The sequence below is a fragment of the Manihot esculenta genome, chromosome 16, assembly GCF_001659605.2.
Source record: "Manihot esculenta cultivar AM560-2 chromosome 16, M.esculenta_v8, whole genome shotgun sequence".
NCBI lineage: Eukaryota > Viridiplantae > Streptophyta > Magnoliopsida > Malpighiales > Euphorbiaceae > Manihot > Manihot esculenta.
Genome location: NC_035176.2, coordinates 26,449,064 through 26,468,005, shown reverse-complemented (window position 1 = coordinate 26,468,005; position 18,942 = coordinate 26,449,064). Strand labels below are relative to the sequence as shown.

The 18,942-nt window shown below is 40.4% G+C and overlaps 2 protein-coding genes across 2 annotated transcripts; one reads left to right on the top strand and one right to left on the bottom strand.

Annotated features, from left to right (window-relative positions):
- Positions 1 to 2,391: 2,391 nt before the first annotated feature.
- Positions 2,392 to 7,266, bottom strand: LOC110603270. Its single transcript, XM_043951750.1, has 6 exons — positions 6,969 to 7,266; positions 4,237 to 4,533; positions 3,215 to 3,889; positions 3,083 to 3,160; positions 2,694 to 2,935; positions 2,392 to 2,400 (listed from the first exon to the last, which is right to left on the bottom strand). The coding sequence occupies exons 1-6, from the start codon at positions 7,264 to 7,266 to the stop codon at positions 2,392 to 2,394; spliced, it is 1,599 nt and encodes a 532-aa protein (XP_043807685.1).
- Positions 7,267 to 10,834: 3,568 nt separating this feature from the next.
- On the top strand, positions 10,835 to 12,897 carry LOC110604278 (leucine-rich repeat extensin-like protein 4). Its single transcript, XM_021742444.2, has one exon. It carries the CDS (start codon positions 11,041 to 11,043, stop codon positions 12,733 to 12,735), a length of 1,695 nt encoding a protein of 564 aa, XP_021598136.1. The 5' UTR covers positions 10,835 to 11,040; the 3' UTR covers positions 12,736 to 12,897.
- The last annotated feature ends 6,045 nt before the right edge of the window (positions 12,898 to 18,942 follow it).

The following is an 18,942-nucleotide window of genomic DNA, read 5'->3' as shown; positions in this document are numbered from 1 at the left end:
CACCTGCTTTTAAAAAGACAAACACGGTACTGCAGGTAGAACAGAGCTCAACTTGGATGACCCCATACCTGAGATACCTGGAGGAGGGCAAGCTCCCCGAAGATAAAGATGAAGCCAGAAAGATAGCAGCTCGTGCTGCCAACTACCAAGCAATAAGGGGAACCTTATACAGAAAAGGGAAGTCCAGCCCATGGCTCCGGTGTGTGAGTCCTGAAGAAGCTACAAAGGTAATGGAAGAAATACATAGAGGCCTGTGTGGGGCTCACGAGGGAGCAGGGACATTAGTCAACAAAATATTCAGGCAAGGGTACTACTGGCCCACTGCTAAAAAAGAAGCAGAGGAGTTTGTCCGGAGGTACGACGTATGTCAAAGATTTGCTAACGCCATCAGAACCCCCGCCACTCCTCAAGCAAGCATATCCAGTCCATGGCCTTTCTCACAATGGGGAATCGACATCCTAGGACCTTTCCCCAAGACTACGGGGCAAAGGAAATTCGTGGTGGTGGCTGTGGAATACTTCTCGAAATGGCCAGAGGCAGAAGCAATAGCTACAATCACAGCCCGCAAGATGATAGATTTCGTATGGGGACATATCGTCTGCAGATTTGGCATACCTAGAGTGCTTATCTCAGACAACGGCAGACAATTTGACTGCAGCATTTTCAGAGCCTTCACGACGAACATGGGCATATGGCATAAGTTCTCCTCCGTGGCTCATCCTCAGACTAATGGCCAAACAGAAGTCACTAACAGAGCTATCCTTCAAGGATTAAAGAAACGGCTGGATGGCGCAAAGGAGAATTGGGCAGAAGAACTCAACAGCATACTATGGGTACTCCAAACCACTCCCAGAGCACCCACTAAAGAAACACCGTTTGCACTTGCTTATGGCACAGAAGCCGTAGTTCCAGTTGAATTGCAGATCCCCACTCATCGAGTCCAATTCGTTAGTGAGAATACTAATGAGGCTAAGTTAAGAAACAACCTGGATGCTCTTGAGGAAGTCAGGGAAGAAGCCCAAGTCCGAACTGCCGCTTATCAACAACGAGCAGCGAGATATTACAACCAAAAGGTCAGGGAAAGAAGCTTAAAGGTGGGAGATCTGACCCTAAGAAACCTGGAAGCTACAGGAAAAAGAGCGGCCGCGGGCAAGTTAGCACCGACCTGGGAAGGTCCTTTCAAGGTGACAAAAGTGGTCAAGCCAGGGGTATACCGAATTGAAGATATGCAAGGAAACCCCGAGCCCCACGCTTGGAACATTCAGCACCTAAAACGGTATTTCCCTTGAAATATTTGTAAAGAAACACATTGTATTTTGATAAATATAAGTAAATAAAAAATTCTTTATATGAATTATCTTCATGAATAACATTCCTCTATGAAAAAGAAAGAACAGGGCTCAGAAAGATCCCTCGAAACAAGACCTCAGTTAGGCACGAAACCAGCTGAGATGAAGCGACAGTAAGGCCAATAAGCCTGAATCTTGTGCAAAAACCTCAAGAAGGCATAAAAAACTGCCGGCGGGGCCCCGAGGTCACCCCGGAACGGTCGGCGAGGATCTTAAAGATGCCTCCCGGAGCATGAAGACCGGGATCCCCTAGAACTCCCGGGAAAACAAAATAAAAAACTGCCGGCGGGGCCCCGAGGTCACCCCGGAACGGCCGGTGAGGATCGTAAAGATGCCTCCCGGAGCATGAAGACCGGGATCCCCTAGAACTCCCGGGAAAACAAAATAAAAAACTGCCGGCGGGGCCCCGAGGTCACCCCGGAACGGCCGGAGAGGATCTTAAAGATGCCTCCCGGAGCATGAAGACCGGGATCCCCTAGAACTCCCGGGAAAACAAAACAAAAAACTGCCGGCGGGCCCCGAGGTCACCCCGGAACGGCCGTAGAGGATCTTAAAGATGCCTCCCGGAGCATGAAGACCGGGATCCCCTAGAACTCCCAGGAAAACAAAATAAAAAACTGCCAGCGGGGCCCCGAGGTCACCCCGGAACAAAAACAGTCAGGATCTCGTAAGATCTCCTGAAAACAAAAATGGTCGGTGAAGGACTTAAGAGCTTCCCGAAATGAAAATTCCCCATATCATATGCAGGGACAACTTAACACACAGTTCCGACCTCACAAGAAGAGAGGAGCCCGGAGCTACCAAAGAAAAATTAGATTCCGACCTCCTGAAGAAGCACGATAGCTAAGAAGCACCGACCTCAAAACAGATGACTATAGGACAAAAGGCCGGGCTCCCAGCTCGGATCGACTTATATCCTCAAAAGCTCAAAGATATGAAGGCTAAAGAAAAAGGCCGAGTTCCTTCTCTAAAAGGGCTCATAAATGAAGAAACCTTCAGAAGGATAAATAAGGGAGAAAAAGGGCTATACTCAAAGCCCAAATCAGTTTATCTGGAACAAACATCCAAATTTACAACCAAGAAGAAGGCTAAAAGCAAAAAGCAGACATACTAGTCGCCATTAAAAGGTATGAGATTTAATCTCTCAGACTATTAGATAAGAGCTAAACTTGCAACTCAAGAGCAATTCAAAGCTTATGAATGAGAATACACAATGTACAAATATGAGAAAAAAGATATCAGAGTACTTTGAGGAAAAAGAAAACTGATATTTCATTACAAATAACTATTACAAAATTATCCTTCTGACGAGGTGGGGGGATAGATAGTCCTCAAAGGACTTACATCAGTAAGAACACCCTCGCCTACATTATTTCTACTTGCAGTCACATCTGCAGGAAGCTCAGAATCCCTTGGATCAGAGCCCTCAACGTTTACAACAGGAGCTATCTCTGACTCAAGGTGGAGATCCTCCTTCTCAGAGTTAGGGTCATCCTTCCCTGACTCAGGGACTTCCACGTCCTCCCCCTCTAGCTCGGACTCTTCCGAAGAAGACTCAGCAGGCCGGCATATGTCCCTCCGGCAATCTCCTCGGGGCATAGGGAAATCATCCTCCCCATACAGCACTGGCTCGCCATCTGAGTCCACTTCGTACCTGCGAAGCTTGGCCAAAGGAGTATCAGGAGCGTATCTGGCCTCTCTTAAGCCACGATTGTAGCCGGTCACATACATACGGAAGGCTTTCTTAAGAACAGCCGATTTCATTTCACCAGAAGCTTTATATTCATCGAGATGTTCCTCACAGGCCTCAGCTACAAATTCCTTAAACTCAGAAGAGTCTTTGTAGTCCTGAAGATAAGCCTCACAGGCCTGCTTGATCTTCTTTTTCAGCTCATCAGACTCCTGATACTCTGCAATACATTGCTCGCGCACTAGTTGAGCCTTACCTTCAACATGCTTCACTACCCCAAGCAGGGCTGAACACTTGCGCTCTAAGGTCTTGACTTCATGGTTGAGTTGCTGGTGGCGAAGGTTGAACTCCTCAGCCGATAAAGCCAGATCTCTAATACAATCAGAGCTCGTGCTCAACTCCTGCTCAAGGACCTCCACCCGAGCTAGGGCTGTTTTCTTCTGAGCCTTCACTTCCTTCAGCTGAGCTTGAAGCTCTTCAAAATCGGCCTTTAAGGCCCCATATTGTTGCTGGACCTCAGCTTTTTGCCTCATGGCCTCATCCCTTTCGCTAAGGGCCTCTGTCATAGAAGACAGCTGCTTTAAAACCCCTTCGCAGCAAACCTCCAAGGCAGCTGCCCTCTCATCAGACACTTTGAGAACCTCGCGAGTCTGAGACAGCTCTGCTTCTAAAGACTTGGTATGCCCTGCTGTCTCAACCGCCTTCTCATCAGCCTTTTTAAGGGCCTCTAGCGCCGAATGCAGCTCCACTTGGAGGGACTGGATTTGCTCTCGAGCAGCTACCAGATTACCCCTTGCGTCACTGGTTGCAGATAAGTTCTCTTCCAGACGCGCCTCCTCAATCCGGCGGTCTACAGACTCCTGGAGGGAGCGATCACGAGCATCCACCTCCATAAAGAGGCCCGTCGCCTAAAATGGAAGAACAACTGTCAGAAAAAGAAAAGAAGCAAAACCTAAAAAGAGGTGAAAAAACAACTTACCATTAGAAGCATTTCTCTAATTGAAGATCCAAGCTCCTCACGAGAGCGAGATCGGAAGGACATTTGCTCCTTGGTAGAACTGGCTAAAAGACCAGTCAGGGCAAGAAGACGAGGATCCGAAGCCTCTGTAATTCCGTCGAACATCCGCTCCCTGAGCAGTTCGGCGACAGCACTGGCCGAAGACTCGGGGGTAATGTCCGATGCATTCAGAATGTTGCCGGAAGGAGACAATGACGGCATAGCAGGAACACCTTTCTTTTTCCCAAGGGGAGGAAGAGCTGGAGAAGGTCCTGTGGCAGCCCTGGATTTCTTCCGAGCTGGAGATGGAGCAGATGTTTCAGATGGGGCTGGGCGTTTATCCCCGGTCTTTGGTAGAACGCCCTCAGATCCAGTCCTCACAGAGGCAGGGGCATCTTGAGCAGAAACCTCTGAGACTTGGTCATCTAGGAGGATGATCTCCATTCCTGTCCCAGAGGCCTCTTTGTCTTCAGTAGCAGGGGACTTAGATTTTCCCCCTGGCACCACTTCAGGAGAATGGGCAATACCCTGCTCCACTTGATCAGAACTTTGGGTCTGCTCCACAATAGCTAAGGAAGCTTCCCTCACGACCTCTGAGGAGGCTGGAGCAGATCTAGGCCCTTCAACAGGCCTCGAAGTTGAGCTCGATCCACCTTGGCTAGGCAGCCGAGATGACTTGGTGCTGCGAGAGCCCGGCTTCGAAGCTCTAGAAGAAGCCTTGGCGGGAGGTCGGCTAACCTTCTTGGACGAAGCAGCTTGAACCATCTCCGCGGCAATCTCAGTCACTGAACGCCCATCCCCAAAGGCGTCGAAAATAGCATGCATGTTATCCCGAGACAGGACAAAGTTCTTGGGGAACTTGATGTCATCCATTTTTACCTCAGAAGCTGTAAAAGAAATGAAATTATAAAGAATCAGCATACTTCCCGATATTATGAGCAAAGAAGAAACAGAATAGTCGGACAAGGCATTATACCCGTGTCCCGGATATCCCTAAGATTGGATGCGAACATACACTTCTCGACGTCATACTTCCTATCAACGGAAGTCAGTCGAAGCAGCCCGACCTACTCAATAAGACTCAATTGGGGCAGATCGTTGCAACCCGGAAAGATCTCCCCCTAACTTAGATCCACCTCCCACGTTCGGGCGGACCCTAATTTTAACTCCACCACAAGAAAGTTCTCCACCCACCCCTTTATGGAGTCCTTGTACCCCGTGAAAAGAGATAACCCAGTACGGGGGGAAAAATAATAGAACTTTTAGGCCGCCCTAACCAGACGGAAAAAAGTGACAAACATACAGGCCGTGGGTGTGAAACCCCAACTCAGGCAGATAGACTCAAAACAGGACATGAACAAAATGGAGTTTGGGGATAACATCCGAGGAGTTACCCCGAAGTAGTCAAAGACCTCAATAAAGAAAGGGGTAAAAGAAAACGGTAGACCGAATTCTCTCTGCTTCAAGAAAAACACTATGCGACGACCCTCTTGGGGATCTACCAAACCCGGAGGGGGAGGGAAAGGAAGGACTATCCTTTCATTTGAAAGAGGTGCTCGAATGAAATACAACGGAGCATCTAAAAGTCTCTGGGAAATATACTTAGTTATGTTGAAGGGCGTAATATGCGACTCAAGGTTACCAACATCAGGAAGCCTTGAATTGGCCATGGAAGAACAAGGAAGCGTACCTGAGAACACAATGGGGTGAAAAATGCAGAAGGAGTTACAGGAAAACAGAGAGCAGAAAAGAGCTAGTTTCTTCAGAAGACAGAAGGAATTCGAGATGAAAGGCAATAATGAGACGGAACGTGGATCTGAACAGTTTTGTCTTGGAGCGGCGCGATCATTAATTACTCTCGAAGTTTACCCTCTCAACGGTTAGATAAATAACCGGTGAGAAGGTAAAGGAGCAAAAAGATGATTGCTGGGCTTCTCCACATCCGTCAAGGGCCGGATCCGTGATTACAGCCCATCAACCAAAGGCCCGTTCACCACCTACAAGCCCAACTTAGCCCGCAGGAACAACTCAACCTGCAAAATTCACCACTCCGCCACTTCCATGGTAAATGCCAAGGAAACAGAGGGGCAAGTCATGAAAAGACTCAAAAGTACAAGTAAATGGGAGCATGATAAAGGCTGCGAGATCGGAAAGAGGCGATAAGGGCACCTCGGAACTATACAGAACTGAGAGCTCAGAAATCAGAGGTTAAAGACCGAGCTCACAGGTCGGATTAGTCCAGCTCGGAAAAAATAACCTGCGAGCTCGGTCGGCTAAAGGAGGCTCAAAGCTCAACCCATCAAGGATTAAAGACCGAGCTCACAGGTCGGTTAGTCAAGCTCGGAAAAGTAAAACGACCGTCCAGTTGGTTAAGTAGGCCCAGAGCTCGGCTCATCGACTAAAGGAAAGAGTTCACGAAATATGGTCAGTTCAGCTCGGAGAAAACGAAACAAAATTTAGTTGGCTAAAGCTATGAAGAAAAGCAGTATCAGTACCCCGTCCAGGACAGAGAAAGAACAAGTATGAGAAAAAAACAAGAACTTCATTAAAAGAAAAGTACATTACAGCACATTACAAAGGCCTACACTACAGGATGAAAGACTATCCTTAAAAGACTTACATAACCACATACACCATCATCTACGTTTACATCACTGACATCTGCTTTACTATCTTAGTCTTAATTCCGGGGACTATCCTAATACGGAAAGCGAGCTCTACAGGTCAGCTGAGCTCTGTCTCGTTATTATAGGGGAACTGAACAAGTTGATTCCCATAAGCATTTCTCACTGTTCCCCTGGGCAAACGTTCGGTTACCCAAGTGTGATGCACGGTACATTCGGACAAGCTCGGATATTATATGCCGACCGTGCACCACACATGAAAAACATAAGTCTTCGAGTTACGGCTCCGAAGAGATCACAGAGCATACATTCGTAGGCATCGCTAGAAGCTTGACTGATCGCAGCAGATCTCAGTCTCGCATAATACTGGTACTTCACATCGATGGGAGCAATAAGCTGATCTTTCTCGCCACTTCCATTTATATCAAAAGAAGATAACAGGGGCACCGGAGAAATTTCTTTCTCCCTCTTGAGGGAAGGCAAAGTTAGAGCAAACTCCCCAACAGCCCAGAACCTCTTTGAGGCCCGGACAACAAACAGAGGAGGAGGCCGGCCAGACGACCTGGGTAAAACAGTCTCAGCAGTTTGCCGAATAGCCCCATCCATCGGCCGCCCTACCAGAAGGATCTCCAAAGCATCATCCGGACTCCTTAGAGGTAACATCAAATTTGCAAGAATTTTGAACTGACCCATTCTTATCTCAGGTACTGCAAAAAGTTTCAAAACAGAGACAAGTCAGCAACAATTCTCCATCAAGATGATAAAAGCAAGACTGAAACAAACCCCTGGGGCAACAAAGCAATACAAACTCAAGCTCACCTCATTCCGTTTGAAGAAAGCGTCAAATGGATCCTTTGCAGATAAAACAGAACAATCTTGCTAGAGGAAAGAAGCAGACGGAGAAATGGAAAGGAAGAACCTCTTGTTCCAACAGAGGATTTGAGAATGAAGAAAAGTTAGCGTTGATATATACCCAGAGTCTGAAGCCTTAGTACGGGGCAGAGCTATGCTAGACTTTAAGCTAATGGCGTCAGGATTTTAAAAGATAGTCATGGAAAAGGAAAGAAAGGACATGTCCAGATAATGATGACAGAAAAGCAAAGACAGCAAAGAACGCGAAGAATGGAGAAAAGCCAGAAAGGGGAAAGAGCAGATAGGATTCGGAAACGGCACAATGACAGAAAGATGAAAGGATGTTATTAAGGCACCTGCCCAAACAGGCGCGGTCATAATGGTTCTTGATATTCACCCCCTCGGCAGTAGGAGTAATAACTACCGAGAAGGTGAAGGGGCAATTGATGACCGCTGGATTTCTTCACCCCAGATCAGGGGCTTGACCGCAGCCAAAGGCCCATAACGTAGAGGCCCACACACCTGACATGCACAACAAGCTTGGCTCATTCAACCTGCAAGGCCGGGCTTAACCAAGCTTCTTCATTCGGATCGGCCCAGTCCGCGACCAACAGGCCCTCTCCTCTCAGGTTCAGCGTCCGGCCCGACTCTCGGCCCAGCCCAGTTTCCAGAGCCATATTCAGACAACCTAGCAGATCCGCTCGAGCGTACGCACGAGGAGAATCAGAGGCCGTTACGCATGGAGCAGGCGGCTGATACCCTCGTACACCCGAATCTGTATGTCAGAGACGCGTGTCCCAATCATGGAGAGGTCTTTACACGTCACCAGCAAGTATAGCGAAATGGATAAAAGGGGAACCCCCTCCCCAGAAAGTTTAAGTTTTATATTTTCAATACCAAAACCCTTGTAAAACCCTATTCTATTGGATCTCAGATCATCACTATGAAATATATGAGCTCATGAAATATTGTTTTATTAATAAAATAGCCCCTTAATTTAAATATAAAAAATATTTTATATTTTATTATATATATTTGTAATGCTATAATTCCATATAGGTAAACTTTTTAATGTATAAATAAGAAAGAAAGAGACTATTGAACCGTTGAAAGACCATAAGTATACATAAAAAATAAAAATTTATGGGAAAATTTAATTTCAAAAACAAATTTTGGAAGATAAAATTTGCTTTGGAGTTTGAACTTGTGTGACCAAAAAGATAAAAATTCATCACTTTGATATCGAAGATTTAATTCAGTAATTTAATTTAATTTATATACTATTTTGATTTAGTTTTAATTTTTATAATTTTTAATTTTTTTTATTAAATTCAATTAAAAGTAATTTTTTAAATTTTTTTCGAACTTAGAACCTTTTCCTATCCGATTATTTTTTTTAAAGCAAAATTACTGGTTATATTAAAATTTTATTAAATAAAAAAAATTTGATAAAAAAAAATTATTTTAAATAGATAAACGATTATATCTCATAGATTTTTTAGTGAAAATATAAACGGTTAGAATGAGATAACTATATTATAATCAACTTCGGTCTGCTGTGGTCCTACGAGATCATAGAGTTGCCGTGGTTGATTGGAGATGCAAATCTGTTCCCCATGCTGATGATCCTTTATATTTGGAGGCTTTAGCTTGTCGAGAAACTGTTGTTTTAGCTCATAACTACAGATTATCCAATATTATGATAGAAGGTGACTGCAAGGAACTCATTAATACTCTGTTTAATGAGCCTTTTCCAGTCCAGATTCGTGGTTTAGTGTTTGACATCAAACGCTTCTCTGAAGATTTACAGTCCGTCACCTTTGCATGGATTCCTCGTTCCCAGAATTAGGTGGCCCACTTTTTAGCATCAAAGACTCTCAACAGCAAGTGCTTCGGCCAGAATCCTGCTCAACAGTTGTTTTTTATCAAAGATTCTATGTCGTAGTGTTTTTATTCTCAGACAAAAAAAAAACATTTTCATCTTCCTTCATTCCTTCATTCCTTCTTCAGCCACCCTTCCTTAATCTCCTTCTCCCTTTTCTTATTTGCGCCTGATATCAAGTGTCGCTGGAATCAGGAGCCGCTAGCAACACCACAACGGACAGTGTCGAGACACTGTACCACCGTATAATAAAATAATGAGATATTAAATAAAAAATTTAAACATTTATAATAATTTATATTTATATTCAACACTTTAAATTTTGATTAATAAAGACTTCAAAAAAAAATTTTGATTAATAAAATTAAAATTTTTCAATTTATACGATTATAATTAATGAACTAAATTAAGTTAATAATAAATTATAATATAATACATAAAATTTTATATTATTAATAAAATATATAATTTTTTAATTTAAATTTTATATTGAAATTAAATATATCTTTTATCTATTATATGTAATGTTAAATGTATTATAAAATATTTATTATAAATAAATTCATATTATATAAAATATCATATATAAATAATACCCTATTCGTCCATAAATTTTATTCATCTTTATTTTTTTTTATTTTAAAATTATTTTTTATTTTTTTAAACTATAGTAATATATAAATAAATTATTATAACTTTATTTAATTTTTATTTTATTTTCAAGAAATCTTTTAAAATATCTTTAATAAAATTTAATGTCTTTAAAAAAGAAATAATTAAAAAATAAATAAAAAATTATATTTCTTAAAATGTGTAAAGAGTATATATTAAAATACTTCATTAAATGTTTATATTCAGTATTATAAATTATGCTTATATTTTTTATATTTGAAAAACTTTATTTTTTGTTAATAATATTTTAAATAAAATAAAATATTATAGATTTTAAATACTAAAGATTTTTTAAATTTTAAATTTTTATTAATAATTTATAATATTATATAAAAGTAGAAATAAAAAAATAAATAATAAAATTAATAAAAAACGACATTATTGCATATATTTTTAAAATTCTATTTTATTAATAAAATAGAATTTTAAAAATTATATTAAATTTGATATTAATTTTTTAAATTCAATTTAATTTTTTAAAATAATTATAATAAATTGAAAATATTTAATTTTACTGTATAAAATTTTAAATATTTAAAATTTTTTTACAATAACAATAAAATAGCATATCATCATCTCTCCATGTCTGGGTGTCCGAACAAGTCAAACATTAAATATTTTATAAAACTATTACTATTATTTTGCGTCATTACACTAAAATAATGTTGTCTTATTTTTAGTATAACTATTACTAATTTTGAGAAACTTAGACGAATTTTCAAGAAAATCTCGGTCATAAACCCTAATTTAAGAAAATATCCAGCATATTCATGTATAGTACTTCTCGAAACAGTTGGAACTTCAGATCTCATAGAATTTCACTCACAGCCACAAAGCAAAGAGAAGCACGGTGTTAATTCTTAGCAGTAACACTAGCTACCATTTTATTACACTCCTCTTGAAACTTGCCATCTCAGTAACCATTCCCACGAAATCTCATTCTTTGCATTTGTTTAGATGTTAATTAGCATCCGATGAAGAAAAAGAATCAAACTTTTTCCTTCTTTACTCCTTTTACTCTCATTTGCTTCTTTGTTTTTAGCAATGCAGCTCTTACAGACTCGTTGCCACCAGCAAATGTTCAAAGAAAGGCTTTGGGTTATAGAGAGAAGTTTCTTTCAATGGAGGATCATGCTGCCAACTTACCTTCTCTTACATTTCAAAACCCAAGACTCAAAAATGCTTATGTTGCTCTCCAAGCATGGAAGGAATCTATAGTCTCTGATCCCATGAATTTAACTTCCAACTGGGTTGGATCCGATGTTTGCAATTACACTGGAGTCTTCTGCTGGTCTGCTCCCGACAATCCATCTCTTCAAACTGTTTCTGGGATTGATCTGAATCATGCCGACATTGCTGGCCACTTGGTTGAAGAGATTGGACTCCTTACAGATGTGGCAATTTTTCATGTTAACTCCAACAGATTCTGTGGTAGAATCCCAAAAGCTATGAAGAAACTTAAGCTTCTGTACGAGCTCGATGTAAGCAACAATCGTTTTTCAGGCCCGTTTCCTTATGTAGTTCTTGATTTGCCTGATCTCAAGTACCTTGATCTTCGATTCAATGAGTTTGAAGGTAATGTTCCGAGGGAGCTATTTGAAAAGAATCTGGATGCAATATTTATAAACGATAACAGATTTGGTTTCGAGTTGCCTGACAATTTCGGTAACTCACCGGTTTCGGTTATCGTTCTTGCAAACAACAAGTTCCATGGTTGTCTTCCTGCAAGTATCGGAAACATGTCGAAAACTTTGCACGAGCTGATCTTGCTGAACAGTGGGCTACGTTCATGTCTGCCTAAGGAGATAGGGTTGCTCCATAATTTGACGGTTTTTGATGCAAGTTACAACAAGCTGATGGGAGAATTGCCTGATGAAATTGGAGAAATGAAGAGCTTGGTTCGATTTGCTGTGTCTCATAATATGATCACAGGGAGTATTCCCAAGAGCTTTTGCAAGCTTCCCAGTTTGGAAAGTTTTCATTTTGGCTATAACTTCATTACCGGTGAGCCGCGGGTGTGCTTGAGGTTGGATGATATTGACGATAACAGGAATTGCTTAAGGGATCGGCCAAAGCAGAGATCTCATTTGCAATGTGAAGGGTTCTTGTCCAGACCAACAGTTGATTGTAAAGCTTTCAAATGTCACAAGTTTGACATTTCTCCGCCTGGGTCGCCACCACTTGCTCCGCCAGTGCATTCGCCTCCCCTTCCTAAACCTTCCTCTCCTCCACCACCAGTGTATTCGCCTCCTCTACCACTGCCTTCCCCTCCACTTCCACCTCCACCAGTTCATTCACCTCCTCCACCACGACATTCCTCTCCTCCACCACCGGTTTTTTCGCCTCCTCCACCTCGACATTCCTCTCCTCCACCACCGGTTTTTTCGCCTCCTCCACCAAGACGTCATTCTCCCCCTCCACTACCTCTACCTCCACCTCCACCGCCATCTCGTTTACCCCCTATTCATCCACCTCCACTGGTTCATTCACCTCCACCACCGCCATTGCTAAGACCACCATCACTGCCTCCACCCAGATCACCACCACGATCACCACCGCGACCACTATTATCTCCACCACCTCCACCAGCTCCAGCATACAATGGGCCATTTCCACCAATAATTGGCGCCCCATATGCATCTCCACCACCACCACAATTTTATTACTGATTTGTTATTTAGAAAGATTTGTCTCCTTTCGCCAATCCAATTGATAGCTTCATCAGTTCTCATGTATTGGTTGTTCTTCCAGCAAGAAGAAAATGAATGTGATATAAAATCCTTCTAACAATCTCTTATTCAAAGCTAATTTCTCTTGCGTTTGAATAATTGTATGCTACAAGTAGGTATGCGTAGGATTCAAGCTAAAATACTAATCCAAGGGTAAACCAAAAAAAGAAATAAAACTTGTTAAGTGTTGAATTTCAGATAATCACATTAGTTTCGTATAAAACCCCTCGTTCCGACATTTAAATTAGAGAAAGAGTAGACGCCATATATATATATAGATTTGTCCAAACATGTTATTCATTATTTGAAATTTACTAGTTTGATTAATTTAAATTTAAGTCGGATATGCCTATTAAAAGAAATAAAATACTTTCTCTCAAAATTTAAATATATTTCATTCCCAGCTTACAAATTCAAAACCCATGATTAAGAGACAAGAAAGTTTCCATATATTATTTCACTTTTTGCAAGTTCCTTAAGTTGGCTATATTTATAAGAAAAGAAGTGAGTGCATTCTTTGGATAAAGGCATAATTATCATTTTATTTAGGAGAATATTTTATATATGATATGTGTTGTTGCATGTTCTACACTACAAAAATTTTCAGGATTACCAACGGATTTTTCCGTTGGTAATCCTGTAAAAATCCGTTGGTAAACGAATTACCAACGGATTACTAACGGATTACGATCCGTTGTTAAAAAGCTCGTTGGTAAATTTTTACCAACGGCTTTGAAGTCCGTTAGTATTACTAACGGATTTACTAACGGAATTTCCGTTAGTAATACTAACGGATTTACTAACGGATTTTAAATCCGTTAGTAAATTGAGAGAAAAATAATTTATTAACCGATTTTAAATCCGTTGATAAATCCGTTAGTAAATCTATTGAAAATTTAAATACTTTTAAAATAATTATTATTTCAATTAAATAATAAATTTTATTATTAATATTATTTTTTATTTATTATTTCAATTAAATAATAAATTTCATTATTAATATTATTTTTTATTAATTCAATAAGATTTAAAATTATATTATTATTGTTACTAAGTTTGTAATTTATGTCCAATATTTATTAGAAATATATAGAAAGTAGAAATAAGAGAAAAGTAGATGAGAGAAAATGATAAAAAAAAGAAAGAAAAAAGAGAAAAGAAGAAAATGATAAAAAAAAAAGAAAAAAGAGAAAAGAAGAAAATGATAGAAAAATAAAAATTATGAAAAAGAAGGAAGAATGAGAGTAGAGTAAAAAGATGATAGAAAAATGAGAAAAAAAGAGGAAATGATTAGAGAAGAAAATAATAGAAAAAGTATAGATAAAAAGAAAATGATAGAAGAAAATAATATGAGAGGAAATAATATGAATGATAATTATAGAGAAAATTAAGAATAAGAGAAGAAAAGGAAGAAAATAATGGAAAGAAAATAGAGAAAGTGAAAGGAAAATTATGGAGGAAAATAAAGAAAATAATTGAAGAGGGAAGAGAATGAGATAAAAAAGGATAAGATAAGAGATGAAAGGAAAATAATAGAAAAAAAAATGAGATAAGAATGTGAAATGAAAGAAAGTAATAGAAAAAGAAAGAAAATGGGGGAAAGGGAAAGAAAATGGAAGAAGTAAAAATGATAAAATGAATGAATGATAAAAGGAGAAAAGTTTGTATTATATTTATAAAAGTAGATCACTAACGGATTTACTAAAGGATTCAAATCCGTTAGTAAATTCTGAAAAAAAAAGCGGGCTTTTTCCCTCCAAAAATTACTAACGGATTTTCAAATTCGTTAGTAAATCCGTTAGTATTTACTAACGGATTCAAATCCGTTAGTAAATTCTGAAAAAAAAAAGAGCGGGCTTTTTTCCTCCAAAAATTACTAACGGATTTTCAAATCTGTTAGTAAATCCGTTAGTATTACTAACAGATATTTATCCGTTATTAATCCGTTAGTATTACTAACGGTTTACCAAAGGATTTTAAATCCGTTGGTAAATTTTTACATAAAATTTTTTATATTAAAATTTACTTGAAAATCCATTAGTAAATCCGTTGAAATTACTAATGGATATTCATCGGTTAGTAATCCGTTAGTATTACTAACGATTTACCAACGGATTTTAAATCCGTTGGTAAATTTTTACATAAAATTTTTTATATTAAGATTTACTAACGGATTTTTAAATCCGTTAGTAAATCCGTTAAAATTACTGACGGATTTTCATCCGTTAGTAAAATCCGTTGGTAAATCACAACTTTTTTGTAGTGCTAGTGAATTTTTGTCATTGTAAATGCGTTCTGCAAATAAATAAAGATTAATGCAAAGCAAATGCTTCAAAGTGGGTTTTGGCGGAATAAGAAAGGTATCAAGACCAAACAAGAACCATATATATTTGATCGGTCATAGGGACAAGCTGCCTGCAGCTTTCTCCAGATTAAAAGCCTCAAGCATTTCATCCATGTTCCAAAACTAATCTGCATGCTTCTAAATAATTAGTTTCCTACTTTTTTTTTTTAAATCTCAGTTTGAAATAAAAAATTGAAACGATTATATAAAAATATTGTATTATACTATTTTTTTTTACCGGTTAAATTATAATTTAAAGTTGCTCTAAGTGTATTGATATCCTGAGATCCAGTAAAGGATAGGTTCAAGATGTGTTTTGGTAAGTTTGGTTTGGTTTGTCCTCTCCTGTTTTCTTTATTCCTTTTTCCTTTCGTCCTCTAGTGATGTGTAACCGCCGTTCTGCGTTTGAACCCTCCTGTTATAGTCACGCTTGGCCGTACGTACGGACGTAATACGTTCTTTTTCATCGTCAGATGGCTATTTAATTTCATCCGACATCATGTGGATACGATTCCGAATCTTACGGGGTCTGTTGTCTCATCTAACGAGTTAATCGAGTAAGACCTCCCATATGTAGGCTCGACTTTGGTCTGGTTCGCCAAAGTAAGTCCTGAACTTGTATGTGAAGTAGACCTATGTATTGGATCTTAATAGAGTTAAGACCTACCCTTTCAAGCATGGGCTCAACGTGGGCCGGGGTGTTCAGGGTCCGATTATCATTAAGTGCCCCTTTTACCTGCTCATTAATTATTTCATAATTAATAAAAGGTAAATCCTGAAGCTCAAATTATTACTGCACAGCTCTAGGAGAGTTCTCATCAAAACGTCTCCTCTTCACCTTTACTCATTTCAAACTTACGCTCTTGATTTTACTTGATGCTCTGCCTCTTGTGCTGCTTCTACTCTCTTGCCCTTTCTTTTCCCTATAATTCTTGCATTTCCAATCCGAGGTACGTCCTACTCTTCTCATGGCTTTTGTAGGATTCCTGATATAGTGGACCTGGTGTCCTTCATCACCCCTTCCTCCTTTTCTCATTACTTTTTCAGCGACTACTCTAACACTACCATCTATAGAATTAGGGCTCCTTTACCTAATGAGCGGATTGTTTTTCCTTACCACCGCCAGAGGGCCTGATAGACGCCCAATAAGGGCGCAACTTGGTCTTTTTCATCAAACAACGCGATTTCAGGCTGACTTTTCCTTTTACACCTTTATTTATTGAGGTATTCCATCACTTTAGGGTGACTCTTCGGATGCTGTCCCCCAATTCTATCTTATTCATATGCTGTTTCGAGTCCGTTTGTCTGTGTTGAGATTTTCCCCTTTCGATTGAGTTGTCCTGCACTTTCTTCCATCTCATTAGGTCTATCTATGGATTCTATTACTTTGGTCTCCAAGATAGGCTGTTTATTTTTGCTGGGTATAAGGATTCGATAAAAGGCTGGGCAGAAAATTTAATTGTTGTTGAGCTAAAAGAGAGCTCAGATATCAACTAGAATATCAACCTCTCCTGGGGAGAGGTCCCTCAGGGCTATAACAACTTCCCTAGGTTAAGCCTAGTGGACCAAATTTTTCTTCTTCTACTGATCTCTGTAAAGAAGAAATACGACGTTGAGAAGTACATGTTTATGTCTAACCTGTAGGACTGTCGAGAAACTGGTCTTCTTTTTTTATTTTCTATCTTTTTATGTTTGTCTTTCATTGTTTTGAGCTTTAACTGGTTTGGTATTTTCTTTTCAGCTTCTGCTATGTTAATGGGTGCCATCAAGCTTCCCAAGAATTTCATCTTGTCTCGGGAGAGCATGAAGGCGACTTTGACTGCTTTTAAGGCCAACAAGATTGTAGCCGATATGACCCGAAAAGTTTTTTAGGCCGTCGACCTCGCATCCTCAGCTTGCCGCTCTGCCCCTGCTCTTGCGCCTTCCCTGATTTTCTTGCCTATGACAGGGGGCTCTTGCTTCTCAACATCTAGGACATTTGTCCCTGTTAAAGTATCGGCTCCTGCTAAGACTCCTCCTGCTCCTAAGGAAACTCCTAATGATCCCAAAGAGTAGCTCAGAAGAGGGCACTGAGACTGCTCCTTTGGGCGTTTCACCTATCTAGGCTGTGGGAGCTGTCGTGATTAGAGCCGAGGCTGCCAAGCGTGCTTGTACTTCAGAACCTGCGATCGAGGGTAGGGCTGCTAAGCACACCCAGACCTCAAAACTTGCAAAGGCACCCCCTTCTTTTCCCGTTGATAAGGGAAAAAAGGCAGTAGAGCACCTGTCATCTGCCCCGGACAATGAGCTATTGACCGCCGCCGAGGTGACTGCTAAGTCTACTCCAGCTTTTGTGGCCGAGATGCTGCGTGAGAAGATGTTTGAGGGGGTCTCAGATGCCTCTGATCCCTGCTTTCTAGCCCTCGTCAGCCATTTGACATGCTTTACCAAACAACGGGAAATCTTTAGTTCGCGGTCTCGAGAAAATCTTGGGGACAGTTTGAGAAAGATGCTTCTCATAGTGAGTTGTCTGTCCTCCTCGGGGGTATTTATGATCTTCTGGCTTTTTTTACTTTTTTGCTCTTTCTGGCTTTTTTAACTTTATTTTTTGCTTTTCCATGGCAGGCGTTAGGTGTGTTCATGGAAATTGATGCCTGAGACTAGTCTCTGCATAGCTCAATGGATCAACGCATTGCTGAGGTGCACCGAGAGGAGAATCTAGTTGCCACCGGTGAGGCTCATGGGCACATCATCGAGTTCTGAGGGAAAATCAAGGACCTCAACAAGTAGCTGGGGGAGATGAAGGAGAAGGTCACCAGAGCTTCCCAACGGGCTTCTGCAGTGGAGTCTCAGCGGGATGAAGCCCTTGTGCAGCTGTTTGCTATGGAGGAGACTTGCCACCAGCACGATGAGGTTGGGACCCAACGCGATAAGGCCTTGACTCATGCTGTTGTCCTCCAACAGGAGCTTAATACATACATCAAAGACCTAAGGGGCATGACTTCGGCGGTGGAGGAGTCTCGACTTCAGTAACAACAACTCCACCAAAAGGTATTTGCCCTAAAAGAGAGGTGTACTTCATTCCTGAGGGATGCCCAGACTATAGGGACAGGGTCCAGCAGGCCTGTGAGGAGCAATTGCAAGAGTACAAAGACTCTGCAGAATTAAAGGAGAAAATCCAGTAGGTCTGTGAAGTATGATTGGAGGAATATAAGGCCTCGACAGAGCTAAAGGAGAAGATATACAAAGAGGCCTTTTGCATGTTCACTTTAGGCTTTAACCAGTGCCTTAAAGCAGCTCGGGATGCCACCTCCACTTCGATGGCTGACCTGTGAGCCCTCGAATTTGATTCTGATGGTGAGGAGGTCTGCTACAGAGAAGACGACAATCCCTTGCCCAAGAACCCTCCTCCTTTGCCCTCTGGACTGTAGAGGGCAATTTTATAAATAATAATCCTATAAACGACCTAGTCAGTTCTGCTCCCCCTTCCCCTACTGCTTTTGTAACCCATTCCAATGGCTAATTGAATTAATAAAATTTTAAGTTTTTCTATTTTTTTTATTTGCTCACTTTTATTTTTCTTGTCTTCTTAAATTTTATTTGTATTCTCATACTTAGACGGTTTTTATGTATGTTGCCCGCGAGTTGTGCTGGACTGGTTACTCGTTTGATATTTTGCTTGTAAAGCATCTAACTTATTGTGTTTTGTACTTTGTTTATCGAATGTCTTGGTGTTTCATGCCTTCTATTCTCTCGGAGCCTTTAGCTGACCGGGCTTTTATTTGTTATTGTCTTAAAATTGTACGTTCTACTTGCCCATATTT